Source organism: Halichoeres trimaculatus, unplaced genomic scaffold (genome assembly GCF_033239565.1).
Source record: "Halichoeres trimaculatus isolate MK-OKI-2021-1 unplaced genomic scaffold, fHalTri1.1 fHalTri1_scaffold_18, whole genome shotgun sequence".
Lineage (NCBI taxonomy): Eukaryota > Metazoa > Chordata > Actinopteri > Labriformes > Labridae > Halichoeres > Halichoeres trimaculatus.
Genome location: NW_027437196.1, coordinates 25,117,159 through 25,138,533, shown reverse-complemented (window position 1 = coordinate 25,138,533; position 21,375 = coordinate 25,117,159). Strand labels below are relative to the sequence as shown.

Genomic DNA, 21,375 nt, shown 5'->3' with positions numbered 1-21,375 from the left:
AAATCAGACAGATTTGGCCTTTGAATGCCTTTTGAAAAATAAACAGTATTTTTTATATCTTCAAAATCATATTCACATACTGAAGTTGTATTTTTTTTAAAAAAGCACTTAATTTTCAAACATGAAAGTATTACATAATCTGCAGTCTTTTGGTCACATAATCAGTGGATGATACCTTTGATCTTCTTTAGTGCATCCCACATCCAAACACTACTCCAAACACTTACACTCTGTGACTCCTTATTTTATGGTCATTTGACTATTTTTAATGTCTGCTCATTGAGGCTGTGTGTCAACCACTTTATTCTGAACTATCACTGTGTCTCTCCTTCTTTCATCCCATTGGCTCTGTAGTTGTGAGTGGAAGCTGCAACTGTCTACAGTTGTAACAAATACTTATGAGAGATTCTTAAACCTTCCTAGTTTCATAGGAGTCTCCCATTGTGATTTCCTTGTGCTACCTATATTTATACAATATTTACCAGTAATGAGTCATGATATTAGCATTACAGCTATATTTATCTTAGCTGAAGTAAAAAAAAAAACAAAAAAATAAAACAATGTCTTATGTGGGATAACTGTTTGTTAGAAACCACAAAAGCTGACCTCTTTGAACTTTTATCGTGACTGAACTTTCATTGTGTTGTAGCGTTTTCCTTTTGTTTTTTATTTTGTGTTGTTGGGTTTTTCCTTTTACAAAGTGTTTTCAATTCGCAAGTTGTCATGTACCTACCAGCCATAGTTAAGTACCTTTCCAGGTGTAATAAAACAGGAAAAGTCATTCTATTTTCATGTCCATATGGCATTCTTTCTAGTCAGCATGTTGGATGTGAGGGTTTTTGAAAATGATGTTACGTTTTATAAAGTTTTATTGAAGATTGGCTGGAAATGACCTTTAACTTCCGATATAAAAGGTGTGGCAGGAGCAGAGTGAGCAGATATCAGTTACTGTGACTTGTTGATGCTTAGCCATTACATTATGATTACCTGTACAATCAAAAGCAACAGCATCAAGTCTCTTATCTGGAAGCTTCTACATTTTTTTCTTTTGTTAACAAGGTCATAAAGGTTGTCTGTCTTTATTTTCATGAATAAAGTGGTTGTGTGTGGTAGAGGTGTGCTGCAGTGAATTATAATGGAAGATGTTCCTGATATTTCAGTGGTGATCATCACGTCATGTCTGATGGTTGGATATTCTGGATAAAAGCTGAGAAACTCTGTCTGACTTCCTGCTGAGTCTCTCCCTGAGGCTAGGATGAGGTCACTTAACACTAAAACCACCAGCCACACCAAACCTGCCTAAAGAAACACCACAGCGCTCCACAAAGTAAAGAAACAAGGCGCCCTGTCTCACCAGCGTCTCCTCTGGATGCCCGTCTGATCCTGCAGAGTTAAGGAAGCTGCTCTCATACTCAGACAGAATAAAGTCAGATAAGCAGAGAGAGATCTGTTTATCCCGGTCTGCTCCAGTTTCCAAACAGGACACAGACCTCTGAGAGGCCTGAAGCTGGACTGGTATCAACTGGTGGACTCTGGAAACTTGTTTGACCAGGAGTTTGCCAGCAGAGAGATATTCCATTCAGGAAAATAAGAACCACCAAAACAAAATACTAAAAAAATATTTTTGCATTTGTCTGAAGCAAACACACACATTAAAAACAGGCATGTTGGAATGAAAGGCAGATGAGTCAGCCCTCACAGGCTGTGTTTCTTTCTGATCAGGTGTGTGTGGGCATGTCTGTGTGAGTGTGTTCTGGGGAAGAAAAGATGACACGATGGGGGATTCATTGACCCCTAAGTGTCTATGCTTCAACAGGGGGGCAGGTTAAGGGCCTCATGTGCTGGATCACTGGCTAATGAGTTTCCGGTCGTCCCCCAAGGGAGTCAGGCGGGCCTGGATGGGGAGGTGGTGGTGATGTTGAAGTGTAAAGTTTTCTAATTGACCTTTAGAAAGCAGGAGAAGAAAAGAAGAGCATGTTTCTACTTTTTCAGGGTTTCTGTTCTTAATAAATCTTGATGTGTTTACTCTGCGTGTGGTAGCTGCATCAGTTAACAGGAGCTCAGACATAAACAAATAGATAAATTCATTTCGTCACAGGGAGAGGATTTGTGTGCTTCACTTGCTTTTATCACTGGCAGTGGTGTGAAGTGGAATACCTCAACGTGTTTGATGGCTCCACTCGAACAAAGCCAGAACAAACAGCAGAAGAAGAGGGAGTAGTAAGATATGTGAGGATCTACAGGCTGCTGGACACAGTCCGTGAGAAGTGTCAGATTTATATGAGCATAAAAGCATAAAATCATCCTCTGAAGATAAAGATAGCAGGAGGATCTTCAGCTGTTTGAGTCCTAACAAAAGGGAACAAAGAGTTTGATCAGAGGTTTGCTCAAATGAAAACAAAGATCCCGACGTAAGCTAACAGAAGCGCGCAGAAAATAAACATGAACACTGGGTTATTATTTCCTGTGCAGGTTTAGACGTTAAGATGTTTAGCTGTAACTCCAGCTCCAGTCTTCATTGTCTGGAAGAATCCACCTCACCAACCACATGTTATTTTAGACAACTTCCGAAACCCTGATAGCGGTTTTCAGTCCAGCTCACTCATACACGCTGTCAGGGAGACTCAAGCCTCTCTGCTTTCAGCCGGTAATCCCTGAGATCTTCGCTCACAATGAGCACACATCAGAGCCGGGCAGGCAGAGAGCATCCAGTCCCAAGGCTACGCTGCCAGCTCAAGGTGCTCATCTCTGTTAGGTAGAGAAACTGGACGGCTGCCAAGACCGACTGGCTTTGTGGGAGTCATTATCAGCAGTCTTAGCGTGCACGCAAGCTTAAGGAAGTGGCCACACCTCTGCTGCAGATCCATGTTTTTATGTATCCAGCATGTTACTATTGGTGATCTCAGTTTACACACAGAGACTCTCTGATTTTTAAAGCAACAAGTGCATTAGCAATGTGAAAACAGAGTCAACTGTTGTTTACTTTTACCCAATATTATCCTGTGGGAAAAGCGAAGAAGATTCAAACATCACTCTTATATCACTCCGCATACAGACAAATTTACTCTTAAGCATACAGTTAAACTTTTACTCTTGCCAAACACACACAAAAAGTGATCTGACCATTTAAAACATTGTTGTTTAATTGCAAAAAAATGAAATCTTATCCAATATCTTTGTCTTATTTTAAGTAAGATTGTCTTTTTATACCCAATATGAGCCACATTCACCTTATCTGTTTAGAAAAATGTCTTGTTTCAAGTTGTTTAAAGACCTAATGAGGTCTGAATTGCCTGTTACAAGAAAAAAAAATCCGCCAATGGAACAAAACAAAATTGCTAGAAAATTTGCTTGAAACACGAATAATGTCCTAATACAAGAAAATTAATCTCTTTTTTTCACTTGTTGCTAGCAGTTCAGACCTCATTTTTGTCTTTAAATAACTCGAAACAAGACATTTTCTAGACTGGTCAGGTGAATAAAAGACATTTTCTTCTGAAAATAAGACAAAATAACTTGATAAGATATCCTTTTTTTTGCAGTGTAGAGTGGGGGGAAGTAGGGCATGCAGTCTAACTGGCAGGTGAGAGCCCAAACTCAAACAGGCATCTCACGCTGGCCCCACTTTCGTCTTCCTACACACCCTTTTCCTTCCTCTGTTCCCTCTTCTCCTCCCTCATAAAAAGATGGGGGTAGGGGGAGGTAGAGTGTACAGCGAGGTGAGCTTGAGCCCAAACAAGCTTCCTTTCCTGGTCCTGTTACATAAATGTCAGTAAACTGGTGGTAGGCTAGTAAACTTAGCACAAAAGGTAGGGAGTGTGTGTTTGGTAGATTACAATAATTCTTGGCCATAAATCGTATACTGTTGGAAAGCCTTTTTATTCCCCTTTAAGTTGTTTGATTTGGATTCTGAAGAAACAAGACATAGTGGAAATGTAACTATCTATTTATCTAACAAACAGGGGCCTCAGTGGTCTGGAGGAGGCTCTGAGCAATCTGAGGGTGAGTGTTGTTGTATTGAAGGGTAGAGTTCAGCCCCAGACTGTGGACATATGATTTCCACTGGTTGCAGAATCTCATCTCGATATCTCTCTGCATTGAGACAATCTCCAATGATGACAAGCCTCCAAATAATGAAGCAACTTGGTTTTGTGGAATACCAGCTTGAAGTTGCCTTACCCAGATCAGTCAGATGTGGCTTGTTGATTCTTGGAGCAGACGCCCACTGATAACAGCAGGGCCCAGGGTCATAGGTCCTAACAATCAGGCTCCTGATTGTTAGGACCTGGGGAGCCAGAAACTTGAAAGAAGAATTAATACCAACAACAGAATCAGCTGTTTGGCATTGACAGAGATGATTCAGCAAATGTTTCAATGGCACAACCAACAGACTTAGCTCTGCTGTTTATTACATAACTACATGTTCCCTTTTGAGTTCTTTATTTGAAAGAAAAATAAACAGACTTTCCAACAGTGTAAGATTTTTTTTTTTTTTACCAAGAAGCATTGCTGTAATAAAGAAATAATCACCCAAACACAAATTTCCTTGCAGTTTGTGCCAACTTTATAGGTACGGGTAACTCTTTGAATTTGTATTAGCTTTAAAACCCATTTTGCACAAACAAAAGTGTTTTTAAAGATTAACGTCCTGCTTATATGAAATTTCATCTGAATGCTAAAACACAGTGAAAAAAATTTGTGTGTACACGGAAATGCTGTAGAGACTGAAAACGCTGTGGTACACATGCCAGGCCTGTAGTTGGCGCTATAATTCTCTTGTCTAGAAGCATCTTTTGATCGGGATGGAGAAGGAAGTAATTTTACTAGGAGTGAGACTGGACAGGATATTTTCCTGTGGGAGTGGGATGGGATGGGAGTGAAAATCCCCACTTGTATCACTCTCTAATTTCTGCTGAAGACACCGGCTTACTGTTTACTCTGCAACAGTAGCTGCAGAGTTTCAGAAAAATTCCACCCTGGCGGTCGGCTAAATCGCTGTTTCGGTATAAACGTGAGGCCGAAACGCAACAATCAATTTGCGTTTCACCCTAAAACTGTTGTGGTGTAAACGGCCCCTAAAGTTCCTGTATTTCAGGACTTTCTGAGTCATCCTGAAATTTTCTCACTTGCAGATAAATGCCTATAATCCATGATTTAAAATGAGATTGTTAGCACCAAAGTAGGTTATTTCTAAATGCTGTTTCTGTGTTTCCTTGTCTAGGACAGGCCTGATTTACTGATTTTAGAAGTCTTTATGACAACATTATGCCACTGACAAAGTTTGGCAGTGAGGAGAAAGATCTGTCTTTTTCTCTGCTGAAAAGTATTTCTTAGACTGATTTTGTAGTAATAGTTGACTCTGGACTGTGAAAAAGAAAAATGAGGTCAGAGCAGGAGAAAGCTAAACAGGAGACTGATACAGCACAGCTAAAACACAAAATCAGACTAACAGCAGTTAAACTTAATATTTGTGCTTTGACTTCACAAGAAAAAAATAAATAAAAGAACACAAAATAGCTTCATCATGATGCTAATTTTTAAGAGTCAGAGTCGGTGCTTGATGAGGTTTGTTCATGAAGTAGATTTGGACAGACTCTATTTTTGCTATCAGTCATTACAATACAAGGTCTGAGGTGTCAAAGCTCAATAATAAAAAATAAACAAACACCAAAACTGGTCTTTTAAGCTTTGAATTCATAGAATAGCTCCTGCCACTGGACTGTTCATGGTCTTACTGGTTCTCTCTGAAAGTGGATGTGTATGGGGGGCCATCTGTCTGTTACAGCAGTGAGGGTTTAACTCCTGTTCTGACATCTGCCTGCCCTTCACTCCACAGCTGACACACAAGGACCAAAAGAGGACGACAAGGGACGCTACAAGACCTCTGAGACCTCTGTGAAGAGTCTGCAGCTGACAGCTCAGAGGCTGCTTCAGGCCTGCAGACGAGCAAATCGCCATCTTCACGGGAGAAAAAAATGCTCCTTTAGGATCATTAAAAAGCTTTCTATTTACAAATGGTGACTTTTAGCTTCAAGCAGCCCGGGCCGTCCTGTAAACATTCCCAACATTATTATTTTTCTTCTGGGGCAGATTTATATCTAAATGTTAACAACACACTAGGGTAAATGTTTAGATGGGCGGGGGGCGGTATACGAGGGCATGCTCTGAAAGCGCAGTTTTATCCAGGGGAAGGAAATGAATTGGCCAAATATTTAGATCATGTCTTCTTCCAGCGGATGTCTGTCACCACAGAGGATGATTTGTGTCTGCAGCCATACTGATTTGTCAATTAAAAATCCACATTTTTTTGTCTTTTGAGATGACTAGTTGTGTTTATTTTCTGGAATGTCTCAGTTTGTTGTGGTTAGGATCCAGTAAACAGTCCCTGAGTATCAGTGATATGATTTAGACCATGACGGCTTCACTCTGAGGCTGCTGTAACAGCATCTGGGAGGGCCTCGGTGAGCAAAGCTACTCATATAAAAAAGGCTGCAGCTTTTTATGGGTTAATATCAGCTGCTGACTCTGCTGTCTGTTTTAAAACACAAGGCCAACAACCTTGTTTTTTAGTACGAACAGCTACAGCTCACAGATTTGTTACCTACCTTAAATTTGTGTTGTACGTCGCTTTGGACAAAAGCATCTGCTAAATGAAACTTTAGAGCTGTAAAAATTTGTGCTGAACATAATTTAGATAACATCGAAAAGGCAGAAATCAGGAGACATTTCTCATCAGAATCAGTGTCAGAAAACCAAACTGAAACTCAACCAACTAGAAAAGAACTCACAGAGTGCAGGAGTCCACCAAGCATATTGTGATTGTCATCGACACTTTAGTCCTACTTTAATGTTATACTCCCTTTCAGCAGACTGTCTGCTACAATTTGGTGTTGGTTTCAGGTTTGTACGATATTTTTTTTTCTGACAGTGTTGAAAATTATGATGACCCAGTACATATTTCATATTCTGGATCTTAGAATCCAGTAAGGGTGGGCGATACTGGGTATTGATCCAATTCCAAGTAAATACAGGGCTAGTATCGCTGATACCGATACCAATACCGATACCGATACTGATACTTTTTACATGAAATGTAATGATCATTGAATAATTTTGTGATTTTGCCTTGAGTTGATTGATTATGATTATGATTATGGTAAAACACAGCACAACTGTTTCAGAGAATAAAAATGTTGTTTTTTTTTAACTAACCACAACTGTATAACTGTATAACTGTAATAAAATAATTATTCTACCACCACAATTATTTAGGGAAAAAATCACAAGTGCAAAGTAACAAAAAGTTCCCTCCCATTTGCACAGAGAAGCGGCAGACAGAGGAAAGTAAAGTAAATTGCTGGACGACATAAGAGAAACTGTGGTATCGATCTCATCACGCTAGTATCGATCTGATATCAATACTCAACTTGGTATCGATACTATCGATATGTGGATAGATACACCCACCCCTAGAATCCAGAATATTGACAGGATCTGGATTGTACTTTTACATCTGTCAGAAATGATGGTGACCTTGTCTTGTATTGTTTTGAAAAACAATCAGACCATGTATCATGGAGTTATATACACATATGGTGAAAACAGCCCTATCTCACAATGATAAAGAATCCTTTTAAAAAGTCCTGGATCCAGACAGTGATCTGGATCACCTCCAAAATGTAATCACTTCTTCCTTGTCCCATTTTGAACATTTCCTGATAATTTCATCAAGATCCATTTGTTACTTTTTGAGTTATGTTGTTCACAGACAAACAGACGAACTCTCCCAAAAACAGAACCTCCCTGGCGGAGGTAACAAGTTTTGTTGCAACCTACACTAACAGACAGTGGCGTAACAGACTTTTTGAAGGGCTGGGGCGAGGGGGGGAGGGGGACAGCACATTATCACCACTGAAGGCATTCAAGCATGCATTTTTGAAAGAGGCAACATCCAGTATAGAAACGCCTATGTTTGAGTGCTCAAATTTGCTCTTCATCCAGAATCCACTTGAGGCTGGCTGCAGGTACACACCAAGCTAGAAAAACAGACTCAAACAGACTCACAGATGGCATAAAAAGAAAAAAAAAGATTTCCAGCCTGGTTCAAAACAACAGCTTGGGTCTGCAACCCTATTTTTGCCAGCGGCACACACTGAATGGGGGGTTAAGTTTTAAGTTTTTTCTAACTGGCTTAGAAGATTTTAGGATCCCAAGTTTGTCCAATCAGAGGCCCAGCTTATCTCATGTGACTGATGGGCGCCCTATGGCTGTTAAAAAGCTCAAAGCCTGGGTCATATCCAATATGGCCTCTGCCGGCTCAGCATCAGTTTGGGCACTTAAGCACAATTCCTTGATTTACAGAGAACACGTTACGGCTGTGTTTGGATCCCAAAAAATCACTTTAGCACAAGTTTTAGCATGTGTTTCTTAACAATTGGGCCACAGGGTGGAGCAACCCCCCTATTTTTTTCATTAAGAAAACAAAGAATAACGTTTGGATTTCTGGCTAATGGTTGGTGATCCAGCGTCACTGTTTCTAGCTGTGTTTTGAGTTGAGGTCATCTGCATGGTTATTATGTCTCTCTGAAGCAACAACATGTTTTCCAAACTGCTCAGAGGCCATCTGAGGCCCCTGTGAACCACAGAAAGTGGCTAAACCTCACATTTGACATTCTGAAATCAGTGAGTCAATCAATCAACATCTCCATTCAGCACTTTACCAAATGCAGACTCGGTGTGTGTTCCTCTTGAGGAGACGGCAAGCCGGTGGTTCATGGTTAGTGTGAGGACATGAAGGGAAGAAAAGCAGGAAAAGTGCACACAGATTTGAAGCAGCCTGTTCCTTTCCTGGGAGGTGTGTGTCCATTACTGTGCTCAGGTGTTAACAGGTTCCATGTGTGTTTACACTTCATATATTGTTCCACATGCTGCTGCTGCCACAGTGGGTACCAGGCACTCTTACTGTGTTATGAGGGAGTAACACAGGAGATACAGGGCGAGCTGAGCACCCTGCTGCAGGACTCTCACCCTCCTGAGGACGTGAGACATTTAGAGGAGGGGATGAAGTCGTTACGGTGTCAAAGTTTTGAGATTTGTGCAGAAAATCTGCATCAATAAAAACCCACTGGTGGGTGTCAGCTTGAAGTGGCTTCAGAACAAATTGGGTTTCTTTTGATGGAGGCTGACTGAAGCCCTCATTAAATTTGCATGTGAATACAAACAGCTTGACCGCCCAGCGCCGCACAAAATGGCCGATGTTAATGACCGTGCCGTCGCTGCTGGATGCAGCTTTTGTGGAGGCCGAGCTGAGACTGCTGGAAATCACAGGGACTGTGTGTGTGTGCGTGTGTGTGTGTGTGTGTGTGTGTGTGTGTGTGTGTGTGTATTAGTTGGGACCTTTTCCTTTGTTTTTCTTCTTCTTGCATTACTTACACACTACCTCACTTAATATTGCTAATTAATAACACACCCAAGCACTTTCTGCGACCATAATCAGAACAACTACATCCAGTAACATGACAACCACAAAAGAAAATGCAAAAAAAGAAAATAAAAAAGGAAAGAAAGAAAGAAAGAAAGAAAGAAAGAAAGAAAGAAAGAAAGAAAGAAAGAAAGAAAATACACCAGTGCCTTTTTAATATATGATAGAGGCATGTTAGTGTGACTCCTTCATTCACTCCTTTGTTTTTAATTTTCTGTGTCCAAAATAGTTTGAAAAAGGATAAGAGCTGGCAAAACACATAATAAAACAAGCAAAGACAATGAACATGAAATACATTATCTTTTTAAATATATATATATATATATATATATATATATATATATATATATATATATATATATATATATATATATATATATATATATATATATATATATATATATATAAATATATATACATATATAAAATAAATGATAAAATAATGAATAAATTAATGAAATAAATCAATGAAATAAATACCATTAAATTAAATTAAGTTAAATTACACTGAATTGATAAACTTAGATTAATAAATGTATAAATAAATAAATAAATAAACAAAAGACACCTTTTTTAATCTACCTAAAACCTACCAAATCTTTCTTTGGCAGGTCAGCCAAGTTTGAAAAAGTATCAGACATTAAGAATTATTTCTAAAGTGGTTAAAAAAAAAAAAAAAAAAAAAAAAAAAAAAAAAAAACTTGTTTCATTTGACTCTGTGTTTATATTTAAAGTGTGTTTCTTTTTTTTTCTTTTTCTCATGTCTGTCTTTTTACCCTTTTTAAGCCTCATGTCGCTTTCTCAGTTTTGCACATTTAAAAAAAAAAGGTTTCTGTGCCTGTTCTCATCTTTTTCCCTCTTTCACATATACAGCTTATTTCTCCTTAAATGATGTTTAAAAATCAGATTTTAAGACTTGTGTCTGCTATCTTTACACAAATCATTTAGATTGCGCCTGTAGAATATTTCTTTTACCCTGACAGATGTATGAAAGGCAGTATGTGAAACATTATAAGAATTTTCTGCTACATCTGGACACATTTGGGGGCATTTAAGTCAATTTTCCAGGCTGATCTGAGACATTTTAACATGGACCTGTTCCACAACCCTCTGCAGATGGTACACAAATTGATTAAGCTACTGGTGAGTATTACATTTTATTTTTTTTTGTCTATTTTTCGCTCTATCAAATGTCAAAGTTCTTCCAGAGACAGCTCATATTTGTTAGTAGTGCTGTGTATTCAACTCTGAGGCACCTTAGGACTGCTTCTCCAAGACTTCTGGAGACGTGACTTTGGGTTATTATAGCTTCCTTGTTTGAGTTTTGATACATCAGAAGTTATCACTCATCATTCAATTTACTTCATGTTCTGTTATAATTTACTTCTTTACAGCCTCCCCCTGTCTGAAATTTGGTTTATTGAAAGTTTGCAGCGTCCCTGTGTTTGTAGCAATAGGGTCAGAGTTCAAGGCTCAGTGTTATGATAAAGTAATACGTTTAAATATGTAATTGGTGCAGAGTGTACTGTAGTGAAAATAAATGCTGTGACTCAGTGTGCAGCGCGCTGATTTCCTCACCTCCCGGGGTCACCTGACACCCATGGGTGAGTCTGCAGAGTGGAGTGAGGCTAAAGCAAACAGCAGTCACATTAGGCCGGCCGGGCAGAGGACATTGTTATCATTGGGGGGGTAATAGTCCAGAGGGAGGCCCTGAGCTGTGCTAATGCACGCTGCCGCTAAGTGGTTAGCTGCTAATAGTGTTTTCCTGTCCCTCTGATGGAGAGACACGCGGGTCACCGCTCAGCACAGAGACACACTTTAGTGGAAAGACTTTAAACTCAGCACAGGATGTCTTATTTTTGTCACCATGGTGATCTGAGAGGCCATTGGGTGTGAACTTTTCAACCCGAGGAACCCCGGCCTGCTTGGTGTGACGCACACGCCACAAAAGACGCTGACTGTAGCCTCCTGCAGTGATTGCTGTGACGTTGGGACCTGTTGAAAAATGTAAATATTCATCCAGAGTTTAGAAAGTGCAGAGAAACGAGCACGACAGAAATCTAATCCCTGTCTCCAAACAAACTGTCAGATCATTCAGCTTGTTTCTGTTTGGGTACACATTTAGCAAGAATCCAGCCAGAAACACACGCGCACACACACACACACACACACACACACACACACACACACACACACACACACACACACACACACACACACACACACACACACACACACACACAAACACTCAGTGTCTTCTGGATTGTTCTGTGTTAAAAGGACTCTAAAGCCTTAAACAGCTAACAACTAAACTGTCTTTTAAGGCATACTGAAATCCATAAGCACAGTCCAACTTTCCTTTTTAAATCTCATTGCACACATCCCAAAACTTAACGAAAAGTTAACCTAACCCTAACCCTAACACAATGTATATAACTACAAAAAGCTTTCCTAAAATATGTTTTTGTTGTTGGTTTTACTGTTTTTTTTTTTTTTTTTTACTGTATAGTCAATCATATGTGACTGCACAGCTGGCACCAGTCTTGGACATGACTCTTTAAACCCAGGGTCACCAACGTGGTACCTGTGGGCACCTGAGCACCCATAAGAACCACTTTAGGTGCCCACGAGGCATGTTCCAAAAAAACAGCACTGGCCACAATGGAGCTCTTTTAAAAAATTTGAATGCATGTTTCCTACCAACATTGTTGTGTAAATCATTAAAGGTCCCATATTCTGCAAAAATCACTTTATGGAGCCTTTTAGTGAAATTTGTGGGTCTTTGTCTTTCCTCCCAGCCCACAAAAAGTGATATTTAATGACAAAACCTGTGCTTAGTACTTGGTTACCTAAAATGAGCTGTTTGGATTTTGGGGATTTGCCGACGTCAGCGATTCCCTTTTTTGACCAATCAGGAGCAAGTCTGACCTGATTGGTCCACCAGAGCAGATACCTCCAAACCCTCTCCCTGCCCACTTCCCTCCCCGCTGCTGGAGAGAAATCTCTCCAGGAGGAGGAATGCTGAATTTGAAGAGCCATCACTGCTCTGTTTTTTGCTGTAAACAGCCACATAGTTCCATGCACAAGCTTCCCATCTCAGAAGAAGACAAGACTAAGTGGCTGGAGTTCAAAGAGCAAATAAGCTTCGCCGTTTTCTAAACATTGTACGCTCGGAGCTCGTGGCCCCACTCTCAGTGACGCGGAAGAGCAGGGCGGTATCAGTGGTGGCTCATTTACATATGAAGGCCACGCCCACTAAATCAGAGCGTTCTGAACAGAGGGGCAATGAGAGCCTGGAAACATTGCTGCTGTGCTTGATTTATTGGCTTTTTGGACCAAAACTTGTTACTATCATTTCATGAAGACATCAGTGATCCATATTAAACAGCAGAAAAGCAGCAGAATATGGGACCTTTGATAATAATGGTGTAATAATTAACATTGACATGTGAGCAGTAACTTTACAAGGTATAACCACTACTATTGTTAGTACTGTTATTAAAAAGTCATTGGTGCAAATTTTTTCAGGAACTTTGTATCATACAAGTCACCCTTCGTACCACTCATTTCTTTTGAGGTAGCCTTCTGTCTCAAAAAGCTTGTGGGCCCTGCTCTAAATCCTGTTTTAAGCTGAGGGTTGATGCAAATGTTAGCATTATATCTTTACACGTGTGAAGTATTTCTGATGTCATGGCCCAGTCCAGCCAGTACAATAAACTTTTTGATGAAGTGATTGGCAAATGCTCAATGTTGTAATTGCAAACACCAAATATCTCTCAGGTCAATTTACACACATTATCACACACCATGTATTATTATTTCGTGTGTTTTGTTTTCTTTAAGTTTTCCTCTGAAAAATGATGTGAAAGTGTCCAGTAGGTGTTAGATAAAATTAAAACTGCTTTTTCGAAAGAACAAAAAACAACACCGCCAAATTAATGAAAAACACAAAGGAAACGTTACAGCACAACAGTTGTACAGCCACAACAGAAGCTGAAAGAGGTCAGCTTTAGCAGTTTTCTAACAGGCATGGAAAAGTTGTGGAAGTAACCAAACATTTTTTAACCTCAGCTATGATAGAAATAGCTTTGTAGGGATCTCACTTTTTGATATCCTTTGTGGTGCTTATATTTCTATAAAATTTACCAGTTATGTGTCATCCTGTATTTATGAGGGTGGGCTGAAAAGTTCATAGCCTGACGAGGAAGGAGTTAAGCCATAGTGATGAAACTTGGTTTGCATTAAATTCAACATTTTCTGACACTTACGGCATGGTTTCTTTTCAGATTAACTGACTGATGTAGTGTTTAAGGACTTTGAAAGAAGAACCAGAGACACTTTATGGATATGGATAAGATTTGGCACTGTGGTGTTATCAGATATCTGCAGAGAAAGAGGTTAACTACCAAGGAAATTCATGCCGACATGGTGTTGTATTTGGTCAAAACGCCAAGAAAACAGTGGTTAGCTCTCATCAGTAAAAGTGATCAAACCAAATCAATCGATTAAGGAGTTTTAGTCACATTTCCTATCTGCCTGTTGACTCTGTGTTAAAAAGTCAAGTCTCTTCTCAGGCTGGTCTCAGGGTGGGGAAATGATGGCAGTCTGTTGTTACCACAGATGCAAAAGCAGCTTAATGAGCTTTTTGACTTCAAACATCTCTGACAGCATCCTGTCCTGCAATCCAGACACAGTAGCAGAGCTGGTGAGAGCATCTTTCCAGGGTATATGCTAAAATCCAGGGGTTGATTTCAATACCGTTTAAGACTTTTTCTAAGACTTTTTCAGAAATTATGTCAGCTGGGAAGGAATAAAGCTTGAAAATACCAATGAAACTAAAGGCAGGTTTAAGGACACTCCCACAAGGAACAAGAGTTATTCAAGGCCAACTTCATATTTCATCATTATCAAAATTTAGGACATGGGCCTGAGACTGTGTGTGATTTGCTGTAATGTTGTATTTATTTTCTCTTTTTAAAACTAGTAGTGTAATACCTTTTAAGGGCCTTAATTTTCCCAAAATTGATTTATTGACTTAAAAATACTTTTCAAGACTCAGAAGACACCCTGCTTTCATCGTCATAGTGAGAATAGCAACAACTTTAAAAGTAGTGACATTTGCCAAATTCGTGTTTAAAGGTGTGTTAACATCAAAATGCCTTGCATGACCGCTTACTCACGATATGATCCCTTCCATAACCCAGTCCAATGCTGACTGATCAGGTCAGCTTAAGTAAATAAGGTTGATTTAGGTTCATATGAGGATCTTTTATGTCCATTACATTTATTGGAAAAGGGTTTAGTTGTTGGCTTTGTCTGTTCATGAGTAGTGTTTGGTAAAAATCACACACTGCTGTCCCTCAGCAGTGACACCTCTGCTTCTCTGCAGCGTGTTGTGAGTTCAGTGTCAATTTGAATCTGTTTCATGTCAGGTAAAGACTTCTCAAAGGAGCTTTAAGAGCTACACAGCATGAAGAGTCACTGAGGGGTAACAAATCAGGCTTTGGTAGATTCTTTTTTATCTCTTTTTCGAGAAGTTACCTGACTTAAATGACAAATAAATAACAGACACATTTTATAGTGTTCAAAAAGGGAACACTGACAGCAGACTCATGTTGACCGTCGCTGTACTGAACACAGGGTCATGGTCTGTAGTTTCACAGAGAAAAACAGAGAGCAGGGGAGGTGTTTACTGGCATTAGAGTGAGTTCAAAGTAAATATCAGCACAACTTCCAGGATAAATCCAGCCAGTCAGGAGAGACAGAGAGAAGGAGGGGGGGGTTAAAGCTGACCTCTGAAGAGGGTTCAACACCGACTGACAGATGTCAACGCTCAGCTGTAAAACAAGGCCCCACTGTCAGCTCCACCACACACATACACACACTAAAGCTACACTACGACTGAGCTGCTGTCACACACACACACACACACACACACACACACACACACACACACACACACACACACACACACACACACACACACTTCTGTATCCCTGATTTTAACTGGATCTCACTCTCTGGATGCCAGACTCATACAGTGGTGCAGTGTTAGGAGCATGGACGTCACTTTTTAGTGTATTTGGTAAAAAGACGAAGAGGAATCATCACATAAATAAAAAGTCATTTTAATGGAAGTTTTTCTTTCACACTCACAATCAAGCTTATAGTCTGATCACAGAGAGATGTTGGACATTCACCCAGAACAAGACACACAGCGGTCACTTTTATCAGACAAAAATATATATATTTAAATCTTTACATTAAGCTTGAATCATGAAACGTACACAGAGGAGTGTGCACACCTACAGTCACAAACTGGATTTTTTTTTACTCCTCAAACAAGTCCTTTTTGTACCCTGGTGTCAGTGTAAAATTCATGTTTACGCAACAAACTTTTTTGTTTTTTCTTTTTACAAATGTGCAAATAAGACAGATTTGGAATCCTTCAGCGCTCAGTGTAAAAAGTCCAGGATCCTCCAGAGCAGTGACGGAGCTCTCACTCCACCTCAATCCTGCCCGCTCAAGTTTAAATACAGCTCCTCGTTGCTTTGCTCTTTCATTTTCAAGTAAAGTGCTCCTCTAGCAAAAACCACACGGCATGAGATCAGTCTTTTCGCCACTGGTTTTTAAAAAACACAAACCCAGAAGTCCGATGGACGAAAAAGGGAATGTCTTTTAAAGTTAAAAAGCAAAAGTCAACGACTGAGCGGCAGTCCTGGCTGTTTGTGTCACAAAGTCCCAACAGGAATCATACGAACTCCAGCTTTCCATGTCCGCTGTACATCCCCCAGTGCACCAGAGACAGGATCTTGTCGTTGCCCAGGTCGGCCTGCCTCATCTTATCGCAGGTGAGGCAGCAGTTCTCGTGTCCTGTCACCGGCACCATGCACTCTAAGTCCAGTTTGGCCACGTGGCCCTTCTTGGTGTGGTGTCCGTGGAAGCTGTAGTGCAGTCTTGACAGCATCTGCTGCCGCTGATCCTGCAGTCGCTTGTTCTCGCTCCGTAGCATCCTCAACGCCAGCATGATGAGCAGCACCAGGATGAGGCCGCCTGCGATGGGGACGGCGATCACCGCTGCCCTGAACCACACCTCTTTAGCTGAGGCCAGCTCCTGAACCCTGGTCACCAGGTTCCTGTTGTTGCTCTCTGGCGGATACCTGCTGTGATCTGCACACACAGAAACAAACACACAGATTAGCTGCACTGCTCCACTTTGTACAGGTTTCAGCGCTCTGCAGTCTCATATTAAAGCCAACGAACATCTTTGAACACATGGCTCGTAATGAGAAGCTTTCACAGTTTCTTAGCAGTCGTGCCAGTAACCACAGAGAGAAAATAAAACAGACAGACGAGAGCGAGGAAGTGAGAAAAGGCAGCAGAGCCAAAAACAAATGAGTCACCTTGTCCCAACTCTGAGCCAGAAATTAATTTGAGCTAATAAACCACGGTCTGCTCCGGTCAGGGCCACAACACAGAGCCCCCTCAGGACAGCTCGCCTTCCTCCCCCCGCTCCTTTTCATAACTGTACAAGCTTATATTTCTGCCCAACATGCAGTCTTGTCAGGGAATATTCATTCTACAGGGTGCATTCCTCCTCAGTGGGAAATTACATGGTGCACACATAATAAAAAGAGGGAATATATCTGATCTCTTTCCAAGTGCTTAAGGTAAACTGGCTGCTCCCTGCCTTCCCAGGCGCAGAGCTGGAGCCCATTAAAAGTCAAACTCCAGTTCTCTGAATCTGGGAAGTAGAAAAAAAGGGGGGCAAGGGTGGCCTGCATGTCCATAAACAGCAGAAGTGTTTGAAGAGCCCTACAGCTCGACGTATTGCTTCTGGAACAGGAAAGAGGAAAATGTTGAATATTTGCTGAGGAGGAGTCGTAAAAATCTCCCCAGAGTCTGTTCATTTTTTAAAGCAGTCAAACAGAATTGCAGATTTCAGACTCAGAGAGAAGGCAAACATCCTGACAGCCGGAGATGCAGCTCAGTGAGGCTCTGTCTCTTACCTGTGGACTCTCTGGTGTGTGCCAGGTCGTGCAGGCCTCTGTAGTTGCACATGTCATCGTGGCAGCACTCCAATGTCGCGGCTGAGGCCCCACTGAGGACGTCCGACACCCTGGAGCTGCTGCTGCAGACGTCTGCTGCGTTGGCGATGGGGTCTAAACACCCGTGGGTGAGGGGAGAGTTTGCATTGAGCGGGTCCAGGACCTTTGTGAAGCAGGCGTTCAGTTCTGATTTGCACATGTATCCAGTGGCTACGCAGTGCGGCGCGTCACAGTAACACCTTATTTCTCCTGGAAGGAAGAAGGAAACAGGAAGCAGGGTGAGAAAAATGTTTGACATTTGAGGAGTTTGGAAATCAAAGCTCTCAGTGAATCATCTCAGGTGACAGTATGACAGTAAAATGACCTTAACCAGCAAGAATTTCAGAGTCATGCAGGTCTCTTGTGGGGTTAAAGTATCTTCTTTAAAGTAATGGATGATTATTCTCCTTCCTTATACATAATTCAGTCAGCTTTAAGGAAACTGTGCAAGTTATAGACCCTAATCCTCTGAATGTATCACTGTGATAAAGACCCAGGTGACTTTAAAGACCTCATGTGAGCGTTCATCTTTTGAATCCACTCAGTAAATATTCCTTCAGTTCAGAGCCTCTCATCCAAAATGCTTCTTTTTGTCTTCAGTTTTATAAAACAGGAACCGTGCAGCTTATAATTAGTGGTTTGTTTGCCAAAGTCAATTTCTTTCAACCCAATAGGAAACTTGTAAAGAGGGAGGGAGAGGGGGGCCGGAGCGCGGCACAGGAGTCTCCTCTCCCCGCCGGGTTTGCACGCAAAGCTTTACTTGTGGTCAGGAGGAGAGCCTGGGGTGGAGGGGCGGGGGACAGGGTGCACTGAGGTCTCATCTAAAGAGCTTCCAGCAACCTTATCATTATGGCTGCCTGCTCTGACACTGGCCCACTCATTACTTCATCTCAGGCTTCTATTTTAGCAAACAAAAATGTAGGCCGAAGAGCAAAGAGAAACAAAAACACCACTTGTAATTTACTTTAAAAGTCAGAGTGAGGAGTTTTTCCTGCTGGAGCGTCTTAATCACGCTGCTGCAAGAAGAGGTTTTGTGTAACTGCTGATTAATTTGCAGAAAAACAAGAAAATTGCGGAAAATGTTAAATTTAACGCTCACATTAAACGAAGAGAAGTTTTGCTAGAGTTTCCATTGATGCATTAAAAAGCTGTGCTAAAAATAATCAGTTTGAGCTGAAAACTCCCTGCAACAAACTTTTTTCCTCTCGCTGGTAATGTCCTTTGAATGCACCAACATGCAGTGCAGGAGCACATTCATCAGATCAGTGTTTTCCCTGTGAATGATTGGAGCAGCAGGGCCCGGGCAGGTCATTTGGAGAATATTTCATTAGAGAGGAGAGGCCCCTTTGTGGGCTGAGGGAGGGAAGGAGGGAGGGGGAGAGAAACGGCTGAGAAGTGAGGCTTTTTAGCCCTGCTAAGGTCTCTTATGAATGGCAGCTTGAAAACTGAGTCAAACTTTGCTTCTTTAAGTGAAACATGGCCGCCACGATGACACAAGGTTAATATATGGATGTTCTGGAGAATAAGAATGTTTAATAAGGTCCACTAAGGTTTTACTGGATTAAAGAAATGCTTAGTGAGTAAAATACTCTTAAGTGGCTGTAGGTGGAATCATTTGAGTCGCTGAAGCAGGCTTTTGAGTAAATATTGTGTGTATTAGGAATTGGAAAACTACAAGTCAGAGTAAAAAACAAGGTTGAAACTGCAAATTGAATATATAGTTGCTTTAGAAGAGGTAAAAGTAGGAAAATTGTGCCTTTTCTGGATTCAATGTGACTTTTTTTCAGGTTTACAGCATCTTCATGGTGATCAGGTTTGTTTCCCTTGCTTAGCATATGAATTTCTGCTACACATATTAGTATTTCCTTTTTTATGTTTTAACGGAAGCTGACACTGCTCATTATAAGAGTTTCATATGTAATGTATATGGAGATAGGTGAACAGTAAAATGACAATGCCGTTTTAAGGAAACTTCAATTTTACGCATTAAGTTGATCTTTTTAGAGTTAAATTAATTTCCAGTTTTCCAAATGCAAATAATACGTGATGTTTCAGGAAAACAAAGCTTTAAAGGTTAAATGTCGAGATAAAGCTGAGTGGGGTTTGAGTTCACTCTTGTTTTATCGCGGACAAATAGTGTTTATCCTGATTTGAAGAAGTTAACAAACATGTCCTGCCCGCAGACCAAAGTCTATTTACCTTTAGTAAGAAGAACAGCCATGGCACAAAGTTCCAGTTGAAGCCAAATGGAAATGAAACTGGACTGGCGATCCATTTACACCAAATTACTGCGCAAAACCCTCCTCGATATATCCAGTAGCAGCAGCAGAGTCCGCTGAGCGACACGAAGATTTACATGGAGCTAAAAAAGAGGCATTCCTGTGCCCAAACACGACAGCTCACGATCCGTTCAGAGACACAAAGTAGCAAAAATGACTCCACAGTGTTTCCTTTCCAGCATGAAGACAGAAAGTTTAGTTTTTAAAAGCGATCCGACATTACTGGAGCACCCAGAGCGCAGCGTCTTCTTCTTCAGGGGAAAAAGTGAGCGATACTCCTTTTACAGGGATGAAATGTTCTGTAAGGTTGTCACGGCTGGTCCTCCTCTGCCTCTGTGAGCGGACGGACACGGTGAAGCATCACTTTCGTATTCCTGGACGGAGAAATGTTAGAAAAGTTGAGGAACTCCGCTGGACCAAAGACTGCACGCAGACTCCGGACGGACGAGATTTAGCAGAAGAAATAGCTGTGGTTTGTCAGAGCCCCGCCCCCTGGCTCCTGATTGGCCAGACCACGGAGAGCGAAGCTCAACGGAAAATAGAGAAACGTTCTATCCGGTGTGACTTTTCAAAATAAAGGAAGGGAAGCTCCTTAAAAATTTAATACAAGGTGGTATGACTTACCACTGAAGCAATACTCAAGTACATTTCCTTTAATACTGTTTTAAAGTTGAATAGATAGTCTTAGTGTATTACATCAGACACTTGTTGAATTAAATAAATTCAAATTTCTATTTAACAAAAACAAAACAAAACAAAACAAAACAAAAAAACATTATTGGTGTGGGTAACATAACTAAATCATACCGAATTTAACAAAAAAAGAAAAAAAATCAAAATAAATAGACTCATGAAACTATAAATACCCACAGCATTTCCACAGAAGCCTGTCATTAGGGCTTGTTTTAATATACTTAATTTACCCAGTGTTCTATAAATGACATTATTTCTGGTTATTTTGTAGTTCAGGGTTTCTAAAACCACACAGATTTATTTTGGAAAAATAAGTGAGCATGAGCATGAGTTTTCCAAAAACAGGATTTTACTTAAGAATCAAAACAAAAAGAAGAAAAATATATAGGATGAGGTTTTTTATCTTTATTCAACACTTTGTTATGACAATTCTTGCATTGTTATCTTGAGATGAGAACAAATGGAATCGTTGGTAGACATTACCATTGTAAAGAAGTGTCTACAAAGCACGTCTTAAATATTTGTAACGAATTATTTCACTGACTATAATTTAGATTTATTAATCTTCTGCGAAAGGTGACGGACTTTTATTTTCAACCCATTTCCTTTTTATTCCGCATGTTTCACTCCAGCTTGATGATTTAACTCCCATCGGTCAAAGCCTTTTCATTCATGCTCCTTTATTTCCATAATACCATATTCCATATGTCACTGTGGGATTCCACAGGCCTGGTAACAGCAGTGACCACACCGGATCATCAAAGTTTTTGACACTGCTTCACGCTATATGTGTTTGGTTTTAGGTCTTTTCTTTAAGGGGAGAAAAAGGAAAAAA

At 40.5% G+C, this 21,375-nt stretch overlaps 1 protein-coding gene across 1 annotated transcript; it reads right to left on the bottom strand.

Annotated features, from left to right (window-relative positions):
- Positions 1-15,593: 15,593 nt before the first annotated feature.
- Positions 15,594-20,307, bottom strand: bambia (BMP and activin membrane-bound inhibitor (Xenopus laevis) homolog a). Its single transcript, XM_074693607.1, has 3 exons — positions 19,768-20,307; positions 17,491-17,778; positions 15,594-16,651 (listed from the first exon to the last, which is right to left on the bottom strand). Exons 1-3 carry the CDS (start codon positions 19,841-19,843, stop codon positions 16,233-16,235), a joined length of 783 nt encoding a protein of 260 aa, XP_074549708.1. The 5' UTR covers positions 19,844-20,307; the 3' UTR covers positions 15,594-16,232.
- Positions 20,308-21,375: the final 1,068 nt, after the last annotated feature.

Coding starts and splice junctions, on each gene's coding strand:
- bambia (XM_074693607.1), bottom strand. CDS start 19,843: ATGGATCGCCAGTCCAGTTTCATTTCCATTTGGCTTCAACTGGAACTT. Junction 17,779..19,767: donor GGCTGTTCTTCTTACTAAAG/GTAAATAGACTT, acceptor TCTTCCTTCCAG/GAGAAATAAGGTGTTACTGT. Junction 16,652..17,490: donor ACACACCAGAGAGTCCACAG/GTAAGAGACAGA, acceptor CTGTGTGTGCAG/ATCACAGCAGGTATCCGCCA.